Below are 24,418 nucleotides of genomic sequence, written 5' to 3'. Positions count from 1 at the left end.
AAAATAAATCATTAAAACAAAATAACATAAATCACTTAAATTATATTATGAAAGCAGGAAGTGAACAAATGTAACAGTTACTGATTGTAAAAGTACCAGATGGAGGGGTAGGATTTAATAGAGAAGCTGTCCTATTCTTCTCATGCTTTCTTCCATCCTACTGTTTTCATGTTAACAAAGAGTCATATTGGCAGTTAATTAAGAACAGGCCATCATCCAATCCGGCGTTTACGTGTGTGTGTGTGTGTGTGTGTGTGTGTGTGTGTGTGTGTGTGACTGTGGAGCCAGAGGACCAGCACAGTGACCAATCCCAGTCTACTTTAATCTAATCAGTCTCCTCCGCTTCCTAACAGGCTGCCTTGTGCTTGTGTCCCTTCCGTGTTGCCTTCGTGTGTCGTTTGGAGAAGAAAGCAAAGCAAGCCGCTTCACTGCACATTTACGTCTCGGCTCCATGTGATTAATGTCCGAATGCGTGCCGCTGTATGTGTGTGTGTGTGTGTGTTTAATATCAGCAGGACTTAAATATAATCCGGTCGCCACGGTGACCTTTAATGATTTAGGTCTGACCTCAGCTATCGAGATCAATGTACTGTTTACTAGTCGGCTGCAGAATGTGTGTGTGTGTGTGTGTGTGTGTACGGTATGCGTATGTGCGCCATTATATGTCAATACAAGCCAGTTCTGCATGGATATAGAGCAGGGGTCTCAAACACGCGGCCCGTTTAATGTTAGTGTGGCCCCGCGCAAGTTTGATATGGATGCTGTATGGTATCATGTACCCAGAAAAAATTATTACGTTTGATTAATGTTCATGTTAAAGGTTAAATAACTGTTAATAGCTATCCTCCCTATCCGTGTGGAAGTGGTAAGTTTTTGGCTATTTAAGTTTAAAGAAAATAACTTGAAGGCTACCTTTTAGATCGCTAGCTGTCTAGTTTGCGAGTTAGCATGTGTCTCAAGACCCTGCAGTTGCGCAATATGTTGTAAATCAGGGGTCTCAAACACGTGGCCCGCAGGACACTAGTTTGAGGCCCTCGCCTTGATATGAAAGTTTAATGTTAGTGCGGCCCGCGCAAGTTTGATATGGATGCTGTATGGTATCATGTACCCAGAAAAAATTATTACGTTTGATTAATGTTCATGTTAAAGGTTAAATAACTGTTAATAGTTATCCTCCCTATCCGTGTGGAAGTGGTAGGTTTTTGGCTATTTAAGTTTAAAGGAAATAACTTGGAGGCTACCGTTTACGTCGCTAGCTCTCTAGTTTGCGAGTTAGCACGTGTCTCAAGACCCCGCAGTTGCGCAATATGTTGTAAATCAGGGGTCTCAAACACGCGGCCCGCGGGCCAAATGTGGCCCGCAGGACACTAGTTTGAGGCCCCCGCCTTGATATGAAAGTTTAATGTTAGTGCGGCCCGCGCAAGTTTGATATGGATGCTGTATGGTATCATGTACCCAGAAAAAATTATTACGTTTGATTAATGTTCATGTTAAAGGTTAAATAACTGTTAATAGTTATCCTCCCTATCCGTGTGGAAGTGGTAGGTTTTTGGCTATTTAAGTTTAAAGGAAATAACTTGGAGGCTACCGTTTAGGTCGCTAGCTCTCTAGTTTGCGAGTCAGCATGTGTCTCAAGACCCTGCAGTTGCGCAATATGTTGTAAATCAGGGGTCTCAAACACGCGGCCCGCGGGCCAAATGTGGCCCGCAGGACACTAGTTTGAGGCCCCCGCCTTAATATGAAAGTTTAATGTTAGTGCGGTCACCGCGCAAGTTTGATATGGATGCTGTATGGTATCATGTACCCAGAAAAAATTATTACGTTTGATTAATGTTCATGTTAAAGGTTAAATAACTGTTAAAACTTATCCTCCCTATCTGTGTGGAAGTGGTAAGTTTTTGGCTATTTAATTTTAAAGGAAATAACTTGAAGGCTACCGTTTAGGTCGCTAGCTCTCTAGTTTGCGAGTCAGCATGTGTCTCAAGACCCTGCAGTTGCGCAATATGTTGTAAATCAGGGGTCTCAAACACGCGGCCCGCGGGCCAAATGTGGCCCGCAGGACACTAGTTTGAGGCCCCCGCCTTGATAGGAAAGTTTAATGTTATGTATATTTTTCTGTTTTTAATAATTTTTTTTGGGGGGGGGGAACCTGATGCGGCCGTGCCTTGCCCAGTTCCTAGCTCCAGTGGCCCCCAGTTAAATTGAGTTTGAGACCCCTGATATAGACGCTGAGCGTGACATGTTGCCACCTTGACTTTGCCTTTCTCAACATTACTTCTTCCTTTCTGTGTCCTTTTTTTTTCTTCTTCTTTAACCTTCAGTCTGACTTTATGGAAGCAACCTTCACTCCCATAAACAGCCCACCCACCTCTCTCATACACACGCAGTAGTTATTGGATTCATAACTACACACACCCCAATCCGCTTCCCTGTGTGTGCAGGATGAGAGGTGATGAAATGAAATTCTCCCACAGAAAAGCTTTGCACTTACCTAGGATTTAGAAAAGCTCTTGTAGGTCTCTCACACACACACACACACACACACACACACACACACATACATACTCGCACACTCACGCACACCCTGCAGCAAGAAGCAGCTGCACGCTGACAGAGAAGAGAATTCAGAAGAAGTGAAGTCAGAGAGGGATTACAAACAGGCTCCGTTAGGAACGATGGCACAGGGACAGGAAGCGGAAGGTGAGACGAGTGCAGGGAGTTTGAGTAGAATTTGATCCATCTGTCGCCGAGGTGGAGGAGGACTACTTTCCCTGCTGAAGTCGATGTCGCTGTATAAAAAAACATATAAAAAAACATATAAAAAAACACATGGCGAATAGTTTCTTGTCGCATATTAAAACATTGTAAGTAAATTAGTCGTAGTAGTAGGGGTGTAAGAAAATATGGTTTCGCTGATATATCGCGATACTTTGTTCCACGATAATGTATCAATATTTTTTAGTCATTTATCATAGACTCTATATGGTATTTATTATATTTTTTTGTCATTTATCATAGACTGTATGTATATGGTATTTATTATATGTTTTAGTCATTTATCATAGACTGTATATGGTATTTATTCAAGTGCAGAAACGGCAAAGGTTCATTTCTGATTTTAATTTAAACCTCCGATCGTTAGCTAGCACTTACGTAGTACTTACAATCGAACGAGATTCACGAGTGAAACGTCCTCACACATAAACATAGTTCAACATGGCAGAATGCATTAAATAATATGCATCTATTAAATAATAAAATCATAGTAAATAATACAAATGTAAAAATATGCAGTAATAACAAAAACAAATAAAAATGATCAAAAAATAGTCAAACTAAGCAACTAATCAACTAATCAAAAGTATTCAAATTTTAAATAAAAATGTGTTTTTTGTCACACAGCAAAGTATGAGGTGAATTGTGCTGCAAATCTGGTTGAAAATGCAAAAAAAAAAAAAATCCGTTTTTCCTGAAGGGATCACAAAACACAACATAAACCTTCATTAGCAGTGCAAATGTCATATGCAAATATACACAAATATATATATTTGGCCTCCGTCATTTATTTATTTATTTTAAATTTTTAAATTTTTAAATTTTTAAATTTTTAAATTTTTAAATTTTTAAATTTTTAAATTTTTAAATTTTTATTTATTCATTTATTTTTTCTTTTTTTTTTCTTTACTCGAGTCATCATCTCCCACAATATAGCAACCGTGTAACCAACTTGTCCGCTCGGATCTGTTCTGTGTATGAGGTGTGTTATGAAGCGATGATTTCTGGTGCTTGTAAAAATGCGTTGAGGCCAAAATCATGAGCAGAAATAGAAGCGTTCGGTTATTAAGGGTGCGGACAAGTGTTTAGAGCTGACAAATCTGAAGTAAACTTGATCAAATGTAGAATTATCGTATTTCCCCGCATTATAGACACACTTAAAAGCCTTTAACTTTAAATTAAAAAAAATCTACTTTGGTAAAATTGACTGTTCGTTGATTCACTGTTGGCGACAGCTGTCTTTATTATCCATATTTGGTTTCCGGATCATTCGAGGACAATCTTGTGACTCCCCTACTGACTTGTGTTTGCCCCAACTAGTCATTGAGCGTGAACTGAAGTCTAAAGTCTACTCGGATGAGAGGCGGAACGTCTCCTTTGGGTAAGCTATGTGACCCCATGATGCAGAAGCAGAGCACAAAGCGCATGTAAGGAGTCTTCAGTGGGTTCAGGCAGGAGAAATTAACAGAATAAGAAAGACGCTGAGGTCAGAAAAGACAAAGTTATCTGGGATTAGACTCACGTGATTAACAACGCTGCAAACACAATACCATTCAACGCGTGTAATGAACCGACGTCGGCCTAGCGCCCACGCTGAGTCTATGAAGCCATTGAATTACATATCCAGTACAGCCGTGCGCTGTAGCGCAACATTGGCGTAAAGCAACGCCAAACTCAACACACAATAACCAAGAAACAACCGATGGAATAAAAGCATTAAACCAGGAATACGGAAAAAAACAACAACAAAACTAAACAAAAACGATGCAGCCCATTTTGGGGTTTAACAGTACCTTCCCTTCCCAGAATCAGAAAAAAACAATGAAGTAAAAGCATTAAACCAGGAATACAGAAAACAAACCACAACAAAACTAAACAAAAATGGTGCGGCCCATTTTGGGGGTTTAACAGTACCCCCCCCCCTTCCCAGAATCAGAAACAACCGATGAAATAAAAGCATTAAACCAGGAATACGGGAAAAAACAACAACAAAACTAAATAAAAATGATGCAGCCCATTTTGGGGGTTTAACAGTACCCCCCTTCCCAGAATAAAAAACAACAGATGAAATAAAAGCATGAAACCAGGAATACAGAAAAAACAACAAAACTAAACAAAAATTATGCAGCCCATTTGGGGGGTTTAACAGTACCCCCCTTCCCAGAATCAGAAACAACCGATGAAATAAAAGCATTAAACCAGGAATATGAAAAAAACAACAACAACAAAACTAAACCAAAATGATGCAGTCCATTTTGGGGGTTTAACAGTACCCCCTTCCCAGAATCAGAAACAACCGATGAAGTAAAATCATTAAACCAGGAATACGGGAAAGAAACAACAACAAAACTAAATAAAAATGATGCAGCCCATTTTTGGAGTTTAACAGTACCCCCCTCCCCTTCTCAGAATCAGAAACAACCAATGAAATAAAAGCATTAAACTAGGCATACGAGAAAAAAACAACAACAAAATTAAACAAAAACGATACAGCCCATTTGGGGGGTTTAACAGTACCCCCCTTCCCAGAATCAAAAATGATACCGATACTGACTTTTCCTAAATTTATTTTTCGGATAAAAAGGTTAAAAAACATTCCCAAAACACGTATTTTTTTCCAACCTTGTCAGAGTTGTGCTCACTGGAGTGTCGTCGTAGATGTCTTGTGTCCTTGTTTCAGTTCAAAAACCACAACAACAAGAGAAGAAGGGAAGATAGAAAGTGGATGTCCCCTCCGAGGTCGGATATCATGCTTCCTGCTCCCCGGAGACTCTTTACCCTCTCCTCGCCGCCATCTCTCTCCCTCTTATGTGACATATGTGACCTTCAGTGCAGGATGCGTGCTGTTTGGATTGCTAAGTAGAACTTTAACTGCTTCCGTGACCTCACTTCCCGTGACCCTGCAAGGCATCGCTTGCATTCCTGCTTAGAGCTCGGGGGGGGGGGGGGGGGGGGGGGGGGCACACGGCCAGGCCAGATAAGGGCTCCCCCAAAATGAGCTATGGTAGCGTAACGTTCTTTCATCTAGTTACCTCCTGCACGCTTCTTGTGCATGGGGTGGAAGGGTAGGCGTTTTAGGGTTAAACTGAGGGTACCCGCTAAAACTACATTTAATCTCTAGCATCGGCGCTTTGAAGTACAATAACTACAGATGAGAGGACTCTTGAGTGTTCTCTCTTGTTTGACTCAAATTAGCTGAACAAAGCGTGTTGCCTGTGGTCCGATGGGACGGACCAAAGGCATCACAAGCACACCTCATTTATTATTTACTCGGCTCCGCCGGTATTTCTACTAAATAGTCCGAGCCTATGTCTCATAATCCATGTGTCTGCAGTCACAAACAAGAAAAAAAAACAAAACATATTGGTAGGAATTCTGCCACCCGGTTGCAGCGCTACCTTTTGATCTTGTGCATCGCATTTTTAATAAGGCATCACAATGGCAAACAAGCATGTGACAGGGGGAGGTGGAACACAAGCGCTCCTATATACACACACAATATATTCAATGTACAATAGTGCACAAAATAGACCAAAGAAAGATGTGCTTTCATCTTTTATGGCAGACGAAAAAGTAAGAAGGGAGGTATGATTCTTCATTTGCGGGTTGTTATTTTTAAATAAACAAGTAAATAACTTAAGTACAGTAAAAAATTATGTTGATGATGATGATTATTATTGTTAGTTTTGCAACAACTGCTGTTGGGCCAGTGGTTCTCTCATCAAAAATGATGCAGCCCATTTTGGGGGTTTAACAGTACCGCCCTTCCCAGAATCAGAAACAACAGATTAAATAAAAACATTAAACCAGGAATACGGAAAAAACAACAACAAAACTAAACAAAAATGATGCTGCCTATTTTGGGGGTTTAACAGTACCCCCCCGGCCCCTTCCCAGAATCAGAAACAACCGATGAAATAAAAGCATTAAACCAGGAATATGGAAAAAACAAAAACTAAACTAAACTAAACAAAAATTATGCAACCCATTTTTGGGGTTTAACAGTACCCCCCCCCCCCCCTTCCCAGAATCAGAAACAACTGATGAAATAAAAGCATTAAACCGGGAATACGGGGGAAAAAAACAACAACAAAACTAAACAAAAATGATGCAGCCCATTTTGGGGGGTTTAACAGTACCCCCCTTTCCCAGAATCAGAAACAACCGATGAAATAAAAGTATTAAACCGGGAATACGGGAAAAAACAACAACAACAAAACTTAACAAAAATGATGCAGCCCATTTTGGTGGTTTAACAGTACCCCCCTTCACAGAATCAGAAACAACCGATGAAATAAAAGCATAAAACCAGAAATACTGAAAAAAACAACAACAAAATTAAATAAAAATGATACAGCCCATTTTGGGGGTTTAACAGTACCCCCCTTCCCAGAATCAAAACTGATACCGATACTGACTTTTGACTTGACTTGAGCCATGACTTGGACTATAACATCTATATTTGAGACTTGAGATTAAAGACGAGATTGAGACGGCCGTCTAAAAAATAAAAAATAAAAAATAAAAAATAAAAAATAAAAAATAAAAAATAAAAAATAAAAAATAAAAAAATTTAAATTTAAAATTTAAAAAATACAGTACAAATGGCTAAAACAAAAAATAATTTCCATATCTACAACATTACTGCAATTTTAGTGTCATTATTATCTCTTGTTCTGGTCCAACGTTCTGATTTTAGCGAATGGCTTACTTTATTAGGTGCTAATAAAGTGGCCAAAGCCAAGTTGACTTACATATACAGTATATTGGTACTAACATGAAGGTCCATTACTTCCCTCTGCAGCAGGATATATGCTGATTACCTTGCAGGTAGCAGCCGTATGAATCATGAAAGGGGTGGCGGCGAGTGGAGGATGAAATGAATTTGCTGTCAGAGGGCATTAAAACAGCTTCTTGAAGGAATGCGGGCCAGAACAACGTGCAAACACACACATAGTGGGGGGGGGGGGGGAGATTTGCAGTCTCATTAATAGTCTCATTAATGATCTCTATCCGTCTCCTTGCTGCGTGCAGGACAGTCAGCAGGGTTCACGTCAGCACAGCACAGTCCGTATAAAATATACAGAGGCGTTTTTACATTGAAAAAATGAATGGTAAGACCAAGCACTTAAACTAAATAAAGTGGTGCCTTGGTTAGTGTCATTAATCTGTCTCAAACCAAAATGGGCTGTATCCAAAGCAAATTTGCCCATACAAAATAATGTAAATCTAATTAATCAGTTTGAGAAACCCAAAAATGTTAACACAAATTTTTTTTTATAAACAATAATTATAGTTTTGACAATAATTATAGTGCTGTATAGTGTGGTCTCCTATAGAGCAGTTACACACAATAACCCACAGAGAAAAATGTTTCGATTTAGCAGGATCTGCATCTATTCCAACTGTACTTCCTGCCAAAATGGTCTGTTTTAATTTATTGTGATTGGTCACACGCACAAAGTCCAAAGGAAGTCCGCCCCTCTGTGACATCACAAAGGCACAGTTTTACCACACCTCTTTCAAACCGAGCGTTCAGAACCAACCCAAACTTCTTTCATGGTTCACTTCCAAATGGGCAAACCTCATGGTAAGTAAAACTCGATGGTAAGTAGCTTTAGCATTTTAGCGTTAGTGTTTTCTACAGCATAGGCAACCCCGCTTCCTGTATGCTCGCGCTTTTGCTACATGACTTACACAAAATAAACAATTAGGTCACTGATATTGTTACTAAGTCCACACGACCAAGTAACGTTGAAAACCTCAAGGTAAATAAAACTCAATGGTAAGTAGCTTTAGCATTTTAGCATTTTAGGTTTTCTACAGCATAGGTAACCCCGCTTCCTGTATGTATCACATGCAAGTATGATTTTGTGTGATGGTATTTTGGATGATAACCAAGCAGACCAAAGCAAAATCGGTGATGTTTTGGATGTTAACCAAGGTATAGCTGTACCTTAATGTTTTTATTTTTTTTACCTAGCATGGTGTTGCTGTTAAAATGTGAGTGGAAGATGACCCTTGTTTTTTTTGGGGGGGGGGGGGGGGGGGGGGGGGTTCCCATCATATCTTGCACTCTCCTTTTGTTCTCTTTACTTCTCCCTCATGCTCGTAATATCCCCCCCCCCTCCCCCCTACTTACTTTGCACCCTACACAAACACACCTCCTATAAATTGTGGTGCCCGTAATTACAAAGAACCCACCGGTATATTTAAATACCATTTACATTTAGATTACGGAATATTTCACTCCTTTTTATCCGCACGGCGTGGAACCAACGTTGGGTTCAGACCCCTGATTTACAACATATTGCGCAACTGCAGGGTCTTGAGACACATGCTGACTCGCAAACTAGAGAGCTAGCGACCTAAACGGTAGCCTCCAAGTTATTTCCTTTGAACTTAAAAAAGCCAAAAACTTACCACTTCCACACTGATAAGGAGGATAACTATTAACAGTTATTTAACCTTTAACATGAACATTAATCAAATGTAATAATTTTTTTCTGGGTACATGATACCATACAGCATCCATATCAAACTTGCGCCGGCCGCACTAACATTAAACTTTCATATCAAGGTGGGGGCCTCAAACTAGTGTCCTGCGGGCCACATTTGGCCCGCGGGCCGCGTGTTTGAGAACCCTGATTTGCAACATATTGCACAACTGCAGGGTCTTGAGACACATGCTGACTCGCAAACTAGAGAGCTAGCGACCTAAACGGTAGCCTTCAAGTTATTTCCTTTAAACTTAAATAGCCAAAAACTTACCACTTCCACACGGATAGGGAGGATAACTATTAACAGTTATTTAACCTTTAACATGAACATTAATCAAACGTAATAATTTTTTTCCGGGTACATGATACCATACAGCATCCATATCAAACTTGCGCGGGCCGCGTGTTTGAGACCCCTGGTCTATACGGTCCAAAGCAACATGCACCCTAACTAGTATTCCTCTGCAGCTTATAAGCCGAGAGAAGAAGGGAAGGAAGCTAGAGGCAGCAACTGGGGAAAACTGATATCACCATCACTTTTGCCTTCTCTCTCTCTCTCTCTTTCTCTCTTTTCCATTCTGTCTGGATGTCTCCCACCCACTGAGCCAACCCCCCCCCCCCCCCCGCCCCTCTGCACCCACCCATCCTCTTCCCATATACTGCATCACTTCCAGCAGTAATGAGTGCAAAGGAGAGAGAAACCAAGAGAAGAGGAACTTCAGGGAATGAAAGTGTTTAAAACCTACATAAAGGTTTTCCTCTTGTGGATAATCAGTACAAACACACCCCCACACCCCACCCCCCCCCCACACTTACTCACTTCTAAGCATAACCTTAATGTACCCAGTCAACTTGCCATACAGTGTTTGATTCCTAGCTTTTAGGTGTCGTTTGTATTGTAGGGAATGCATTCATTATTATTATTATTATTATTATTATTATTATTATTAGTACTGCAACGCCGGTAGTGGTGTGTTTTGGAGTCATTACACATCGACATGCAGAGGATTTGTTCTGACAGTAAATACAAAGGAATACTGCTCTTTAATACAGTTGGAAAGCCAGCACAAGAAATGCTGCAAAGGTTTAACAGACAGTACATCAATCACCAATAGCTGTAAATACAAAGGAATACTGCTCTTTAATACAGTTGGAAATGCTGCAAAGGTTTAACAGACAGTATGAATTACCAGTGAGAAAATACACGTCACAAACATCCAATCCGGTAATTGTCAAGAGTGAAATATGACATTTTGAAGGAAGTATTGTATTATTATGATGTGTTATTTATTATTATAAACTGTATTATCAAGACAGTGGTTTATTTGGTTGCAAAAAATTATATTGTTTAACATCAATAGCTGTAAATACAAAGGAATACTGCTCTTTAATACATTTGGAAATGCTGCAAAGGTTTAACAGACAGTATGAATTACCAGTGAGAAAATACACATCACAAACATCCAATCCGGCAATTTTCAAAAGTGAAATAAGACATTTTGAAGGAAGTATTGTATTATTATGATTTGTTGTTAATTATTATAAACTGTATTATCAAGACAGTGGTTTATTTGGTTGCAAAAATTATATTGTTTAACATCAATTGCAGTAAATACAAAGGAATACTGCGCTTTAATACATTTGGAAATGCTACAAACGTTTAACAGACAGTATGAATTACCAGTAAATTTGCAAAAAATTATATTGTTTAACATCAATTGTAGTAAATACAAAGGAATACTGCTCTTCAATACAGTTGGAAACGCTGCAAACGTTTAACAGACAGTATGAATTACCAGTAAATTTGCAAAAAATTATATTGTTTAACATCAATTGTAGTAAATACAAAGGAATACTGCTCTTCAATACAGTTGGAAACGCTGCAAACGTTTAACAGACAGTATGAATTACCAGTAAATTTGCAAAAAATTATATTGTTTAACATCAATTGTAGTAAATACAAAGGAATACTGCTCTTCAATACAGTTGGAAACGCTGCAAACGTTTAACAGACAGTATGAATTACCAGTAAATTTGCAAAAAATTATATTTTTAACATCAATTGTAGTAAATACAAAGGAATACTGCTCTTCAATACAGTTGGAAACGCTGCAAACGTTTAACAGACAGTATGAATTACCAGTACATTTGCAAAAAAATATATTGTTTAACATCAATCGTAGTAAATACAAAGGAATGCTGCACTTTAATACATTTGGAAAGGCTGCAAAGGTTTAACAGACAGTATTATTATATTATATTATTATATTGTTTAACGTCAATTGGTGGGACAAATGAATGTTGAAATCTTGTCTGGTCTCTTTTAATGTGTACCCAGTTGGGTCTCGTCTGATGAGTTGGGTGTCTCGTGACCCCCCCCCCCCCCCCAGCTGTTATACACATACTGTATTTAAGGAGAAATCTGTGTTATTGATATCAAATGTTTTAACATTATATTATGCCAAGGGGGGATGTTAGGATAATTCCAAGGGGAGGATTTCTCTCTTCCATTTTGACTCAAGATATGATCACACAAATACCATCAGTGGGGTCAGTGGATCCATCCACAGCAAGGCAAACTTGCTGAGCGAGGGATTTGTTTAATTATTGCTGACATCTCCTTTTTTCGTTTTATCTTCAAATATGGAGTCCATTTGTGCAACAATAGTACTTTTTTTTTTAATTCCTACTGAATACTTGTTATTCGTACTGACTGTAACTGAGCAGGATTGGCGATGCCTCTTTAAAAAAATCCTCTGTTTTTGAAGGTCCATCCCAGCTAGAGTCTCCTGGAATACTCTGCAGGAGGGAGAATGAATGCAAATGTTTCAGTCCATTGTTCTTTCAATTATAGATTTGCACCGTCAACTTTTTTTTTTTTTTAAGCAGCGAACTTGGAACACGCCAGTGTCGTACCAGCAACGCTCTGACAGCTGGAGAAGTGTCGATATTGAAGTTAAAAGTTGCAGGCAGAAGTAAACTTTGTAAACTGCTGCTCTTTAATACAGTTGGAAAGGCTGCAAAGGTTTAACAGACAATATGAATTACCAGTGAGAAAATACGTCACAAACATCCAATCCGGCAATTTTCAAAAGTGAAATAAGACATTTTGAAGGAAGTATTGTCTTATTATGATTTGTTGTTAATTATTATAAACTGTATTATCAAGACAGTGGTTTATTTGGGTGCCAAAAATTATATTGTTTAACATCAATTGCAGTAAATACAAAGGAATACTGATCTTTTAATACATTTGGAAAGGCTGCAAAGGTTTAACAGACAGTATGAATTACCTGTGAGAAAATACACGTCACAAACATCCAATCCGGCAACTTTCAACAGTGAAAGATGACATTTTGATGGAAGTATTGCATTATTATTATGTTATTTATTATTATAAACTGTATTATCAAGACAGTGGTTTATTTGGTTGCAAAAAATTATGTTGTTTAACATCAACATTTGGAAAGGCTGCAAAGGTTTAACAGACAGGGGGGGAAAAACTACACATCGAGATGCAGAGGCTTCGTTCTGACGGTAAATACAAAGGAATACTGCTCTTTAATACAGTTGTAAAGCCAGCACAAGAAATGCTGCAAAAGTTTAACAGACAGTATGAATTACCAGTGAGAAAATACACGTCACAAACATCCAATCTGACAACTTTCAAAAGTGAAAGATGACATTTTGAAGGAAGTATTGTATTATTATGATGTGTTGTTCATTATTATAAACTGTATTATCAAAATAGTGGTTTATTTGGTTGCAAAAAATTATATTGTATATTGTCAATTGCAGTAAAATACAAAGGAATACTGCTCTTTAATACATTTGGAAAGGCTGCAAAGGTTTAACAGACAGGGGGGAAAAAACTACACATCGAGATGCAGAGGCTTCGTTCTGACGGTAAATACAAAGGAATACTGCTCTTTAATACAGTTGGAAAGCCAGCACAAGAAATGCTGCAAAAGTTTAACAGACAGTATGAATTACCAGTGAGAAAATACACGTCACAAACATCCAATCTGGCGACTTTCAAAAGTGAAAGAAGACATTTTGAAGGAAGTATTGTATTATTTTGATTTGTTGTTAATTATTATAAACTGTTTTATCAAGACAGTGGTTACAAAAATAGTCCATTATAGGAACATATCAAACTGCTCCACAGGCAGAATGCTTCATGAAAGGCTTAAAAGCGAAAGCATCCACTTACTCATCCATGCATCACAAAATTGTCATACCTACACAATATTGTATAGAATGACCGCTACATCTTTTTCCTTTTAAAGCAACCATGAAGATGAAGAATTTAATGAGTCTTTCTGTGTGTGTGTGTGTTTGGAGGGGGGGGGGGGGGGGTGAAATATAAAGCATTCAACCAAGGTCGTAATTCAGCATCTTAAAAATGTCCCTGCATTTTGGAACATAAAACGTTTATGGTTAACATATTTCTCCAAAAGAAATACAGAGGCATGCTTTTATGATGTTGACAGATGAGTCAGAAAGAAAGCAAAAGTTCCAATGTTCCATAAAAAAAAAAGGGCTGGAAAACCGGAATAAGGAAAAAAGGTGGTAAATATTTCTATATGAATAAAAACTAATCACAATCAGGAGACTCATAGCATTGGGTACAATTATATGGATTTATACATGGAGATTTAGAATATAAAAACAATATAAATAGTCATCACTTTTCACGGCTTTTCTAATTTTTTATAAATATTTCTTGCCATAAAGTCACATCCATACATTTCATTGTTTTATAACCTGCCTCAGAACACCTCTTTAAAAAAATAAAAGGAACACATTTATTGCAAAACAGAAAAAAAACACTTTAATAACTTTAATAACAACCAGCACTGTTTACACTATAAAATATACATAAACATTCACTATTACTTTAATAACCTGCCTTTTTCTTTAAGTCCAGAATGGAGTTTTGTTACAGTCAGCGTTTGAAACAGGCTTTGAAACGGGTAGCGGATGGGGCTGGGAGGGACCCAGCAGAGGTGGATAAACCTGCTTTTCATTTAGGTTTTCAGTTAATTCAGTCATTCCTTTTATACCGCGGAGGGTGCTGGAGCCTATCCCAGCTGTCTTCGGGGAAAGAGGCGGGGTACACTCTGGACTGGTGGCCATGCAGCCAATCACACGGCACATATAGACAAACAACCATTCACACTCACATTTATACCTATGGACAATTTGGAGTCGCTAATTAACCTAGCATGTTTTTGGAATTTTGGAATGTGGGAGGAAAACCGGAGTACCGGAGTTACAGTTAGCGTTTGAAACAGGCATTGAAACGGGTAGCGGATGGGGCTGGGAGGGACCCAGCAGAGGTGGATAAACCTGCTTTTCATTTAGGTTTTCAGTTAATTCATTCATTCATTTTATACCGCTTATCCTAATGAGGGTTGCGGAGGGTGCTGGAGCCTATCCCAGATGACTTTGGGCGAGAGGCGGGGACTGATCGCCAGCCAATCACAGGGCACATATAGACAAACAACCATTCACACTCACATTCATACCTATGGACAATTTGGAGTCGCTAATTAACCTAGCATGTTTTTGGAATTTTGGAATGTGGGAGGAAAACCGGAGTACCCGGAGAAAGTTTTCAGTTAATAATGTGAAAAAATATTTAAAAAAAATGCATTGTGAAATACAAAACTTGACTTGTGGATATCATTCATTCATTCATTCATTTTCTACCGCTTTTCCTCACGAGGGTCGCGGGGGTGCTGGAGCCTATCCCAGCTGTCTTCGGGCGAGAGGCGGGGTACACCCTGGACTGGTGGCCAGCAGCCAATCACAGGGCACATATAGACAAACAACCATTCACACTCAAATTCATACCTATGGACAATTAACCATTGAAACGGGAAGCGGATGGGGCTGGGAGGGACCCAGCAGAAGTGGATAAACCTTGTTTTCATTCAGGTTTTTAGTTAATTCATTCATTCATTTTATACCGCTTATCCTAACGAGGGTCGCGGAGGGGTGCTGGAGCCTATCCCAGCTGTATTTGGGGCAAGAGGCGGGGTACACCCTGGACTGGTGGCCACGCAGCCAATCACAGGGCACGTATAGACTCACGTTCATACCTATGGAATAATTTGGAGTCGCTAATTAACCTAGCATGTTTTTGGAATTTTGGAATGTGGGAGCAAACCGGAGTTTTGGTAATGTTATAGTAAAACAAACATTTTCATTTGATAAAAGTAGCTCAAAAACCGATAAAAAAAAAATCGGTAATGGTATCATCAGTATTGGCCCATTTCACTCTTATCGGTTATTATTGGTATCGGCAACCTAAAACCCCGATCATAACGTCCCTAGCTACATACAACTGTTAACTCCTAATAAGACTGTTTACATGTTTTATATTTAGCTAACTTCCTGACCATCCGCCGGCCCAGGAATTGGGGTTCAGCCTAACTCTAAATGGTGTTCCGTGTCATGTGCCTCATGTTTGAATCCCGTGGACTAAGATGCTCCAATGTGTGTGAATCCCCCAAAGAGTACAAAGACTAAATTGAAAGCCATCAGCACACATGGCGGCTAAGTTGCAAGCGTTGCTTTAAATCCCATGTACTGTATAGCTGGGAGGCAAATGGTTGGCGCTCCGACACCCACTTCAAAGAGCTCACTCTTGACTCGACCTTGAAGAACGGTAGGCAGATTCTCAGCAGAAGCTGCTAAGACCACGGGGTTGCAGAGTGTCAGAAGTTTTTCTTTGTAGCAAAGGCAAAAAATACAAAAAAACAAATATTCTGTAATGTGTCCTTTGGCTGCATGGCGGAAGAGTGGTTAGCACAGGCCTCACAGCTAGGAGACCCGAGTTCGATTCCACCCTCGGCCATCTCTGTGTGGAGTTTGCATGTTCTCCCCGTGCATGCGTGGGTTTTCTCCGGGTACTCCGGTTTCCTCCCACATTCCAAAAACATGCTAGGTTAATTAGCGACTCCAAATTGTCCATAGGTATGAATGTGAGTGTGAATGGTTGTTTGTCTATATGTGCCCTGTGATTGGCTGGCCACCAGTCCAGCCCGAAGACAGCTGGGATAGGCTCCAGCACCTCTTGTCACCCTTGTGAGGATAAGAATGAATGAATTATTATTTACTATATTGGGTAATATAAGTCTAAAGGTGACTCTAGGGGTGCTATTTCATATCTAGAGAGCTCTAATAATGTTACAAAACAGGACCAGCTAGCTGTGATGAACTGTACATGTATTATGATCAGTCTGAAACAGTCTGAAGACAGCTGGGATAGGCTCCAGCACCCCATGTCACCCTCGTGAGGATAAGCGGTAAAGAATGAATGAATGAATATTTACTATATTGGGTAATATAAGTGTAAAGGTGACTCTAGGGGTGCTATTTCATGTCTAGAGGGCTCTAATAATGTTACAAAATCTATTGGAAAGATCCATTAGAAAGTCCAAGTATTTAAAAGTATGACTGTGGTTTTTTTTTTGAAGGCCATAATAATAAAAGTTCTTCTCATAAAAAGAATATAATTCCCAAACGGAAAACAACATATTTTTCTGACACGGCTTCGATTCAAGTTGAAAGTCTACAGACGCATCTTGATTGTTTTATGACTCATCCATTGTGGAGACTTAAATGCCATATTTTTGTGAGAAATGTTCAACTAAAAGCAGGAAGAAAAAAAGTAACAACTACAAAAACAGCAGTAATACTTTTTAAAAGTTATTTCTTGCAGTGATGTCATTTTGTCATCGCTTACCTCCATAAGGAAATGGAAGGGGTGGTCAGAACGGGACGTATGGGATTTCCTGCGGATACAGCTGCTCCCATGACCCGGAAAAGTGAAAGAAAATGGATGGATGGATACGTTTTTAGCAGCACTTTTTGGTAACAATCTGACACACCTGAGCTATGTTGTTATGTAAATATGAGGGGTGTCATTAGGGCTGGGGGCTACTATTATTATAGCATTAGGGCTATTATTTATTTTATGTTTTATATTTTGATTCAGATTGTGTTTTTTGCATGATATTTTATTATTTTATTATTTTATTATTTTATTATTTTATTATTTTATTATTTTATTATTTTATTATTTTATTATTTTATTATTTTATTATTTTATTATTTTATTATTTTATTATTTTATTATTTTATTATTTTATTATTTATATATTATATTATTATTTTTATTTTAATGTATTATTTTTGTTGTAGGATTCAATTGTAAACTTTACTGTTGTATTCAATACAATTCATTTTCTAACTTGTTAATAAAAATATATCGGAAAGACGAAATTTTGTGTTTTATTCACAGCGATAAATTAGCATAAATCGCTATATAGGTCAAATTATGGGGAGATAATCAATAATCGAATCTAAATCAAATAAAATCGGATTTAAAAATGAATCGTTAAATTAATCGATTCATCAAAAAATATTTTGTAGATTAATTGATTATAAAAATAATCGTTTAACCCAGCCCGAGGTGTCATAGCATCTCGAGATCTCGAAAATTTTAAAACATGATTTCTAGTTCAGAAACAAAAAATGTCTCGTGAGCACTAGGCCTTGGATGATCGTGAATTAATTAATCTCACAATAAATAAAAATTAACTGGATCATTTTGCCGGTTTCAATATACGTATTTCCATTGTTCACTTTGCTACCCCGTTTCCACCATTCCAGAGTCGGTTTCCAGAGCTGTGGTTTTCCATTGTCATGGTTCCACAGGGTGCTGAACTAGGGTCATATTTTTTTGGGGGGGGGGTTCAAGTCTGGCTCCAAAAAGGCCGCTGTGCTGTGTGTTGAACCGTTTGCATAACGACATGGGGGGAGGTGTTACCTCAAGTAAATACCCGCCTGTTACCTCCGATTCAACTTCACTGACCCATTTTTTTGTAAAATAGAGCAGACTTTAATTTAGTCAGCAAATGCCGGAATTTTACTGTGTAATTATAAGCGGCATGGAAAATAAATGGAAGTACGGGATTGGATGGAGTACAATGACGCAAATGTCTGAAAATATGTTGGTCAAATAATGCAGTGGAGGAAAAAAGGAATATATTTTAATATATTTACACTTTGTACCGACACCTACATCACTGACTGTTTAAAAATGTATCAGCATATCTACATGCGGTTGGATTAAAGAATGTAAAAGTACCCCCCCCACACACACACACACACACATCCTTTGATTTTTCAGTATGCAGCCCACCGTGGGGGGGGGGCCTGGACACCCCTGATCTCAGCTTTTTTGACTGTCGTCGTGACCGTCATCAAGGATAAAGATGGTATCTTTGAACATGTGAAAGCTTGGCCTCCTATGAAATGGATAAGTCAGCGTTATAGTGGTCTCATTAATGGGACTTCCTTGTTTCTCCTTCTTTTGGAACGCCACTTTCCGTGGTGCAAGACAACCACAGGCAGAAAATTAAGGAGCTGTTCTCCTTTTTTTTAAATTTTGGTTTCATTTCATTCTGTTTATGTATGTTTTTATTAGGTGTTAATTTAGGTGTATTTTTATACAGTGGCATCATTAGGCCTATTTTTTTTTTAATATTTTATTTTTTAAGCCCCCCCCCCAAATAATTTTATATTTTTTATTGATTTTTTTTTTTACAAAAAAATCCGACAAATTTTATATAATAGGGCAAAAGCTTACTCTATTTTATATGTTCATATGTTTTATGTACTAGGTGTGTATTAGGTGTTAATTTATGTATACTTTTATACAGTGGCGTCATTAGTCCTATTTTTAAAAAAAATATTTAATTTTTTAAAGATGTTTTTAAGCCCCCCTAAATAATTTGACATTTTTTATTGATTTTTTTTACAAAAAAATCCAACAAATTTTATATAATAGGGCAAAAGCTTACTATATTTTATATGTTCATATGTTTTATGTACTAGGTGTGTATTAGGTGTTAATTTATGTATACTTTTATACAGTGGCGTCATTAGTCCTATTTTTAAAAAAAATATTTAATTTTTTAAAGATGTTTTTAAGCCCCCCTAAATAATTTGACATTTTTTATTGATTTTTTTTACAAAAAAATCCAACAAATTTTATATAATAGGGCAAAAGCTTACTATATTTTATATGTTCATATGTTTTATGTACTAGGTGTGTATTAGGTGTTAATTTATGTATACTTTTATACAGTGGCGTCATTAGTCCTATTTTTTTAAATATATTTATTTTTTTTAAAAAAGATGTTCTTAAGCCCTCCTAAGTAATTTGATATTTTTTATAGTTTTTTTTTACAAAAAAAAACTGACAAATTTTATATATCTCTATGTAAAATGATTGAGAATGTGCTGGTTTCAGCACCGCCAGTAGTGGACAGCTCCTGCCATGAGTTCCTTATGAAAGCAAACTGCTGCAGTTCTTCTTTTAATAATAAGAATTTGATTATTATTTTATTATAATATGGTTTATAATATGTTAAGCCCCCACCCCCACCCCACCCCCACACATCTGCTTTTATACAATACACCGAAATAAGGCGTGATGCAAACTACAAACAAAAGAACTTGCATGTTAAACGTCCATGTAAAGTGATTGAGATTCAGCACCGCAGTAGTGGACAGCTCCTGTTATGAGTTCCTTATGAAAGCAAACTGCTGCAGTTTTTCTTTTAATAATATTAATAATAAAAATAATTTGCATTATTTGATGGTAATATGTTACCCCCCCCACCACCACCACCACACACACCCTCCAAATAAACTACAACAACAAATGCAACTCAGACAAAAAGCAGTAAATGAGATCATGCATGTACAGAAACGGGCTGGATCACGGTTTAAAAAAAAAAAAAAAAAAGAGTGGGTGGGGGGGAGTGGGACTGTGGAAGAGCTAGCGAGAGAGTGTAGAGTATATTTCTTCCGCGGGAAAAAGAATGTGAGCCACATCATCCTGCCGCGGATCAGCAGGAGCCACCACGACCATAACTCCCGTGGATGGATTTACGTCTCCTCCACCTCCGCACACCGCCGCTGGATTGAATACACACCGGGGAGGAGGAGAAGGAGGAGGAGGGAGGAGGGAGGAAGGGGGGCGTCTAAAATCCGCTGCCAATCAATACACATCAAGAAAAGAAGGAAGGGGATAGAAGAGGAGTGTCACACCTCCCCACTAAAGTGTCTCCAAAGCGGGAGAGGAAGAAGAGATATGAGGGACACGCGGTGCATTCACATGCATCGGGACTGCGAGTAAGCAGTGAAGAGTGATCCTTATTCTTCTCCTCTGACTTTTTTTTTTTTTTTTTTAATCTTTTAACGTACCCCCGGGGGAAAAAAAAAAAAAAGCGACGCATGGGCTCAGCGCCCCGAGAGTCCCCGGGGATGGCGTGCGGTGCTTGTTACTACCTGGTGATCAGCTCCACTCACCTCAGCAACGGACACTTTCGCCGCGTGAAGGGGGTGTTCAGGGGCCCGCTGTGCACCACAGCGGCGTGCGATTCACCGGTACGTCCTGGCAGCACCACTTCTCCTTTAAATGTGTGTGTGTGTGAGTTCCCCCCTTTTTTTTTTTTTAATGTGATGGCGCTCTTAAATTGAAACTCTCAGATGTACCCGAAGGCAACTCCATTTAATGACAAAGTACTCAGCTTTACTGTTTTCTATTATTGTTATTGTGACGAGGGATAGGAACGTGAATGCCACAATTGGGTATTCAAGCGTGAAGTCATTGTCCCTTCATGCTAATTCCCTATCCCAAGGCTACGGGAATTAAACAAATGGAATTGCATTAGTGCTTTCGGAAGTGGGTTGAGCTGCCCCTGTTGTAAATAGCACTAATTATACCTCGTGTGTGTGTGTGTGTGTGTGTGTGTGATGGCATGTGTGACCTTTTCCTATATAGAGTCGGTTGTTCTTTTGAGCCACCGCTGTGGCGTTTAGTGTCAAAGTGTGTGTGTGTGTGTGTGTTTGTGTGTGAGTGAAAGGTTTCCGGGAATCGCACATTTCTCATGAGCTCTTAATGTTGGAGCTTTTGACAAGTTTGATGAGAAAGGCAGTAATTGACCAGCTGGTGTGTGTGTTGGTGTGTGTGTGTGTGTGTTCATGCTACTTCCATTACCAGTCTGTCAAGTCTGGCCCGCACTCAATAGGTGATAGCATTAAGTGAACAGATGCAGGGAAGCCTGGTAGAGATGCTGCAAAAAAAAAAAAAAAAAAGTTGCGTTCACAACACGGTGCAAACTTTTTTTGCACAGAACCGCTAACACGTCTATGGTAATGGTAATGGTTTAATTTCATTTGAACATGCATCAGATTGCAATTGAACGCATCACATAATCAGTTTACAGTTCCATATGTCCGAAAGGAGTAGGAAGAAGCAAAGCTTATTAAATCCTACCCCTCCATCTGGTACTTTTATAATCAGTAACTGTTACATTTGTTCACTTCCTGCTTTCCTAATATAGTTTAAGTTGTTTTTTAATTTTAATTTTAATTTTAATTTTTATTTTTATTTTAATTTTAATTTTAATTTTAATTTTAATTTTAATTTTAATTTTAATTTTTATTTTTATTTTTATTTTTATTTTTATTTTTATTTTTATTTTTATTTTTATTTTTATTTTTATTTTTATTTTTATTTTTATTTTTATTTTTATTTTTATTTTTATTTTTATTTTTATTCATTTTTTGTCACATACCAAAGGTACAAAAATATTGTGTAATGCTTTCACAAACACAATGGAAGCAGATTAATCCGTTCCAGGGTCAAACTCTATGAATTTCATTAACAATGAAAATATACAAAATCAGACTTAATTTTGACTTGGAGGTATACTACACACAGATCACATATGATCTATGGTTGTCATCATATTTATTTTTTCATTGGTACCCTAAAAAAAAAACATCCCAAATCCTTTTATATGCTGCCTGAGCTTGTGGGATTTGATCATACACGTCTTCCATTTTAACTTCAGAGGCATATTTTGTGAAAATATGACCGTGAGAGGCAAGTAAACAACTTTTAATGAACCTTTTCGGAAATATAAAGTGATGTTATGATTAAATAAAACTAAAATAAAGCATAACTTTGAAGTTGAAAGCATGTAATGAAGGCCATGTCAGGGCATTTAATGTCATGTTGTCTTTTTGGAAGATGAGTACAGTCGCTACTTGTTCAACATGGCGCCCTCACTCTATCATGGTGTTTTGAAAAATTTGAAAAACATTTTTTTTTTTACTTTGGACTATTATGAGTTTATAAATATTGACAGGCAAGTATTCTGCTCACTAGTAATGTTACATGGATGAGACATGACATTAGGTTTAGCATGGGGTCAGCCATGACATGCTGAAAAGAAGCTCTCCTCGTCATCAGTGTGGAAGTGGTTTTTTGGAGATGATGAATTTTCATGGCAGTTTTCAAAATTAGGTGAAAGTTGGCTCAGATGGTGTCAGGAATTACAGAAAAATAAATACGCTTCCTTTTATTTATCCGCATCCGTATGGACGCGGCGCAATTTATGTGCCTGTTGTCAAGTCTTTCAAATGGAATCGGGTAAAACACCGGACTTGGACTGATATTAAGTATTAAGGAGTAAGTATTCTGCTCACTAGTAATGTCACATGGATGAGACATGACATTAGGTTATCATGGGGGTAGCTCTCCTCATCTTTGTTGTGGAAGTGGTGATTTTTTTCCGTCCTACTTTTGTCCTTGTTCCGCACTCTGTTTGAAACAGTTTTCTGAAGTTCAGAATAAACACATTTGAGGCTAACTAGTTAGCCTATGCTAAGCTAACGCTTAACGTGGTGCCCATCTGTAGCCTGTGCATTATAGTAGAAAGAGTGTAATGGTGACGACGGCTGTAATAATAGTAAACATTGGTTTTAGATTAGCTAATTATACAATCAATTCCCGTTATTATATATGCAGCTTCATATACAGTACATTGTGAATAAATTCCCCTTGCACACGTGCAGACATTCGATTCCCATTCACTTTAGTTTGCTTTGGGAAAGCAAAACAAAAGACTCCTAGCCACGCGGTTAATCTGTCACATTATTCAACATCTTTCTTGACAAACTTACATGTGTCCAAATGTCACGCATCAAATATTGAAGCGCGACACGTCGTATTAACTCCGCCGTTTCATCTGCCTGTCTTCACCTCTCCAGTCGCTCTTTTCATGTCTCATCCGTCTGTTGCTCTTCCTCCGCTCCTCTTCTGTTCCCACACATGCAAACAAAGCAGCAGCAAACATGTCACGCCGGAGCTAATCAAATGTTGATCGTTTGTCAAGTCGTACAAATATCGCGGAACCCGCTGAGACGGTTTTGTTTAACAAAGAAGAAACGCTAATTAGGGGCTGCGCGGTGGGCAAGTGGTTACCACGCAGGTCTCGCAGCTAGGAGACCCCGAGTTCAATTCCACCGTCGTGCATGCGTGGGTTTTCTCCCGGGTACTCCGGTTTCCTCCTACATTCCAAAAACATGCTAGGTTAATTGGTGACTCAAAATGAGTAAAATTAACTTAAATGAGTTAATAGGAGCTAGCTAACAAAATAAATAGCTATTTTGATGCTATAGCCCTCACAAAAATACCGAAAAAAAACAACATTGTTCCATTTAGGGCTGCATGGCGAACTAATGGTTAGCGCGCAGGCCTCGCAGTTAGGAGACCGGAGTTCAATTCCACCGTCGTGCATGCGTGGGTTTTCCCCGGGTACTCCGGTTTCCTCCCACATTCCAAAAACATGCTAGGTTAATTAGCGACTCTAAATGAGTAAAATTAAATTAAATTAGTTAATAGGAGCTAGCTAACAACAGAAATACCTATTTTGATGCTATAGCCCTCACAAAAATACCTAAATACCAAAAATAGCAACAGTGTTCCATTTATGGCTGCATGGCGGCTAGTGGTTAGCGTGCAGGTCTCGCAGCTAGGAGACCCAAGTTCAATTCCACCGTCGTGTATGCGTGGCTTTTCTCCGGGTACTCCAGTTTCCTCCCACATTCCAAAAACATGCTAGGTTAATTAGAGACTCTAAATCAGTAAAATTAAATTAAATGAGTTAATAGGAGCTAGCTAACAACAGAAATACCTATTTTGATGCTAAACCCTCACAAAAATACCTAAAAAAAAAGCAACAGTGTTCCATTTAAGGCTGCATGGC

The 24,418-nt window shown here is 38.3% G+C and overlaps 1 protein-coding gene across 1 annotated transcript in view; it reads left to right on the top strand.

Moving 5' to 3' along the window:
- The first annotated feature begins 20,347 nt into the window (after positions 1-20,347).
- Positions 20,348-24,418, top strand: part of LOC131136912 (G patch domain-containing protein 8) — a 64,208-nt gene continuing 60,137 nt past the window's right edge. Inside the window, exon 1 of the mRNA XM_058084254.1 lies at positions 20,348-20,747. Coding sequence (XP_057940237.1) covers positions 20,595-20,747 — 153 coding nt within the window. The 5' untranslated portion in view covers positions 20,348-20,594. The remainder of the gene's footprint in view (positions 20,748-24,418) is intronic.

The sequence above is a fragment of the Doryrhamphus excisus genome, chromosome 10, assembly GCF_030265055.1.
Source record: "Doryrhamphus excisus isolate RoL2022-K1 chromosome 10, RoL_Dexc_1.0, whole genome shotgun sequence".
NCBI classification, from domain to species: domain Eukaryota; kingdom Metazoa; phylum Chordata; class Actinopteri; order Syngnathiformes; family Syngnathidae; genus Doryrhamphus; species Doryrhamphus excisus.
Note: the sequence above shows the minus strand (reverse complement) of the source record. Positions and strands in the feature narration are given on the sequence as shown.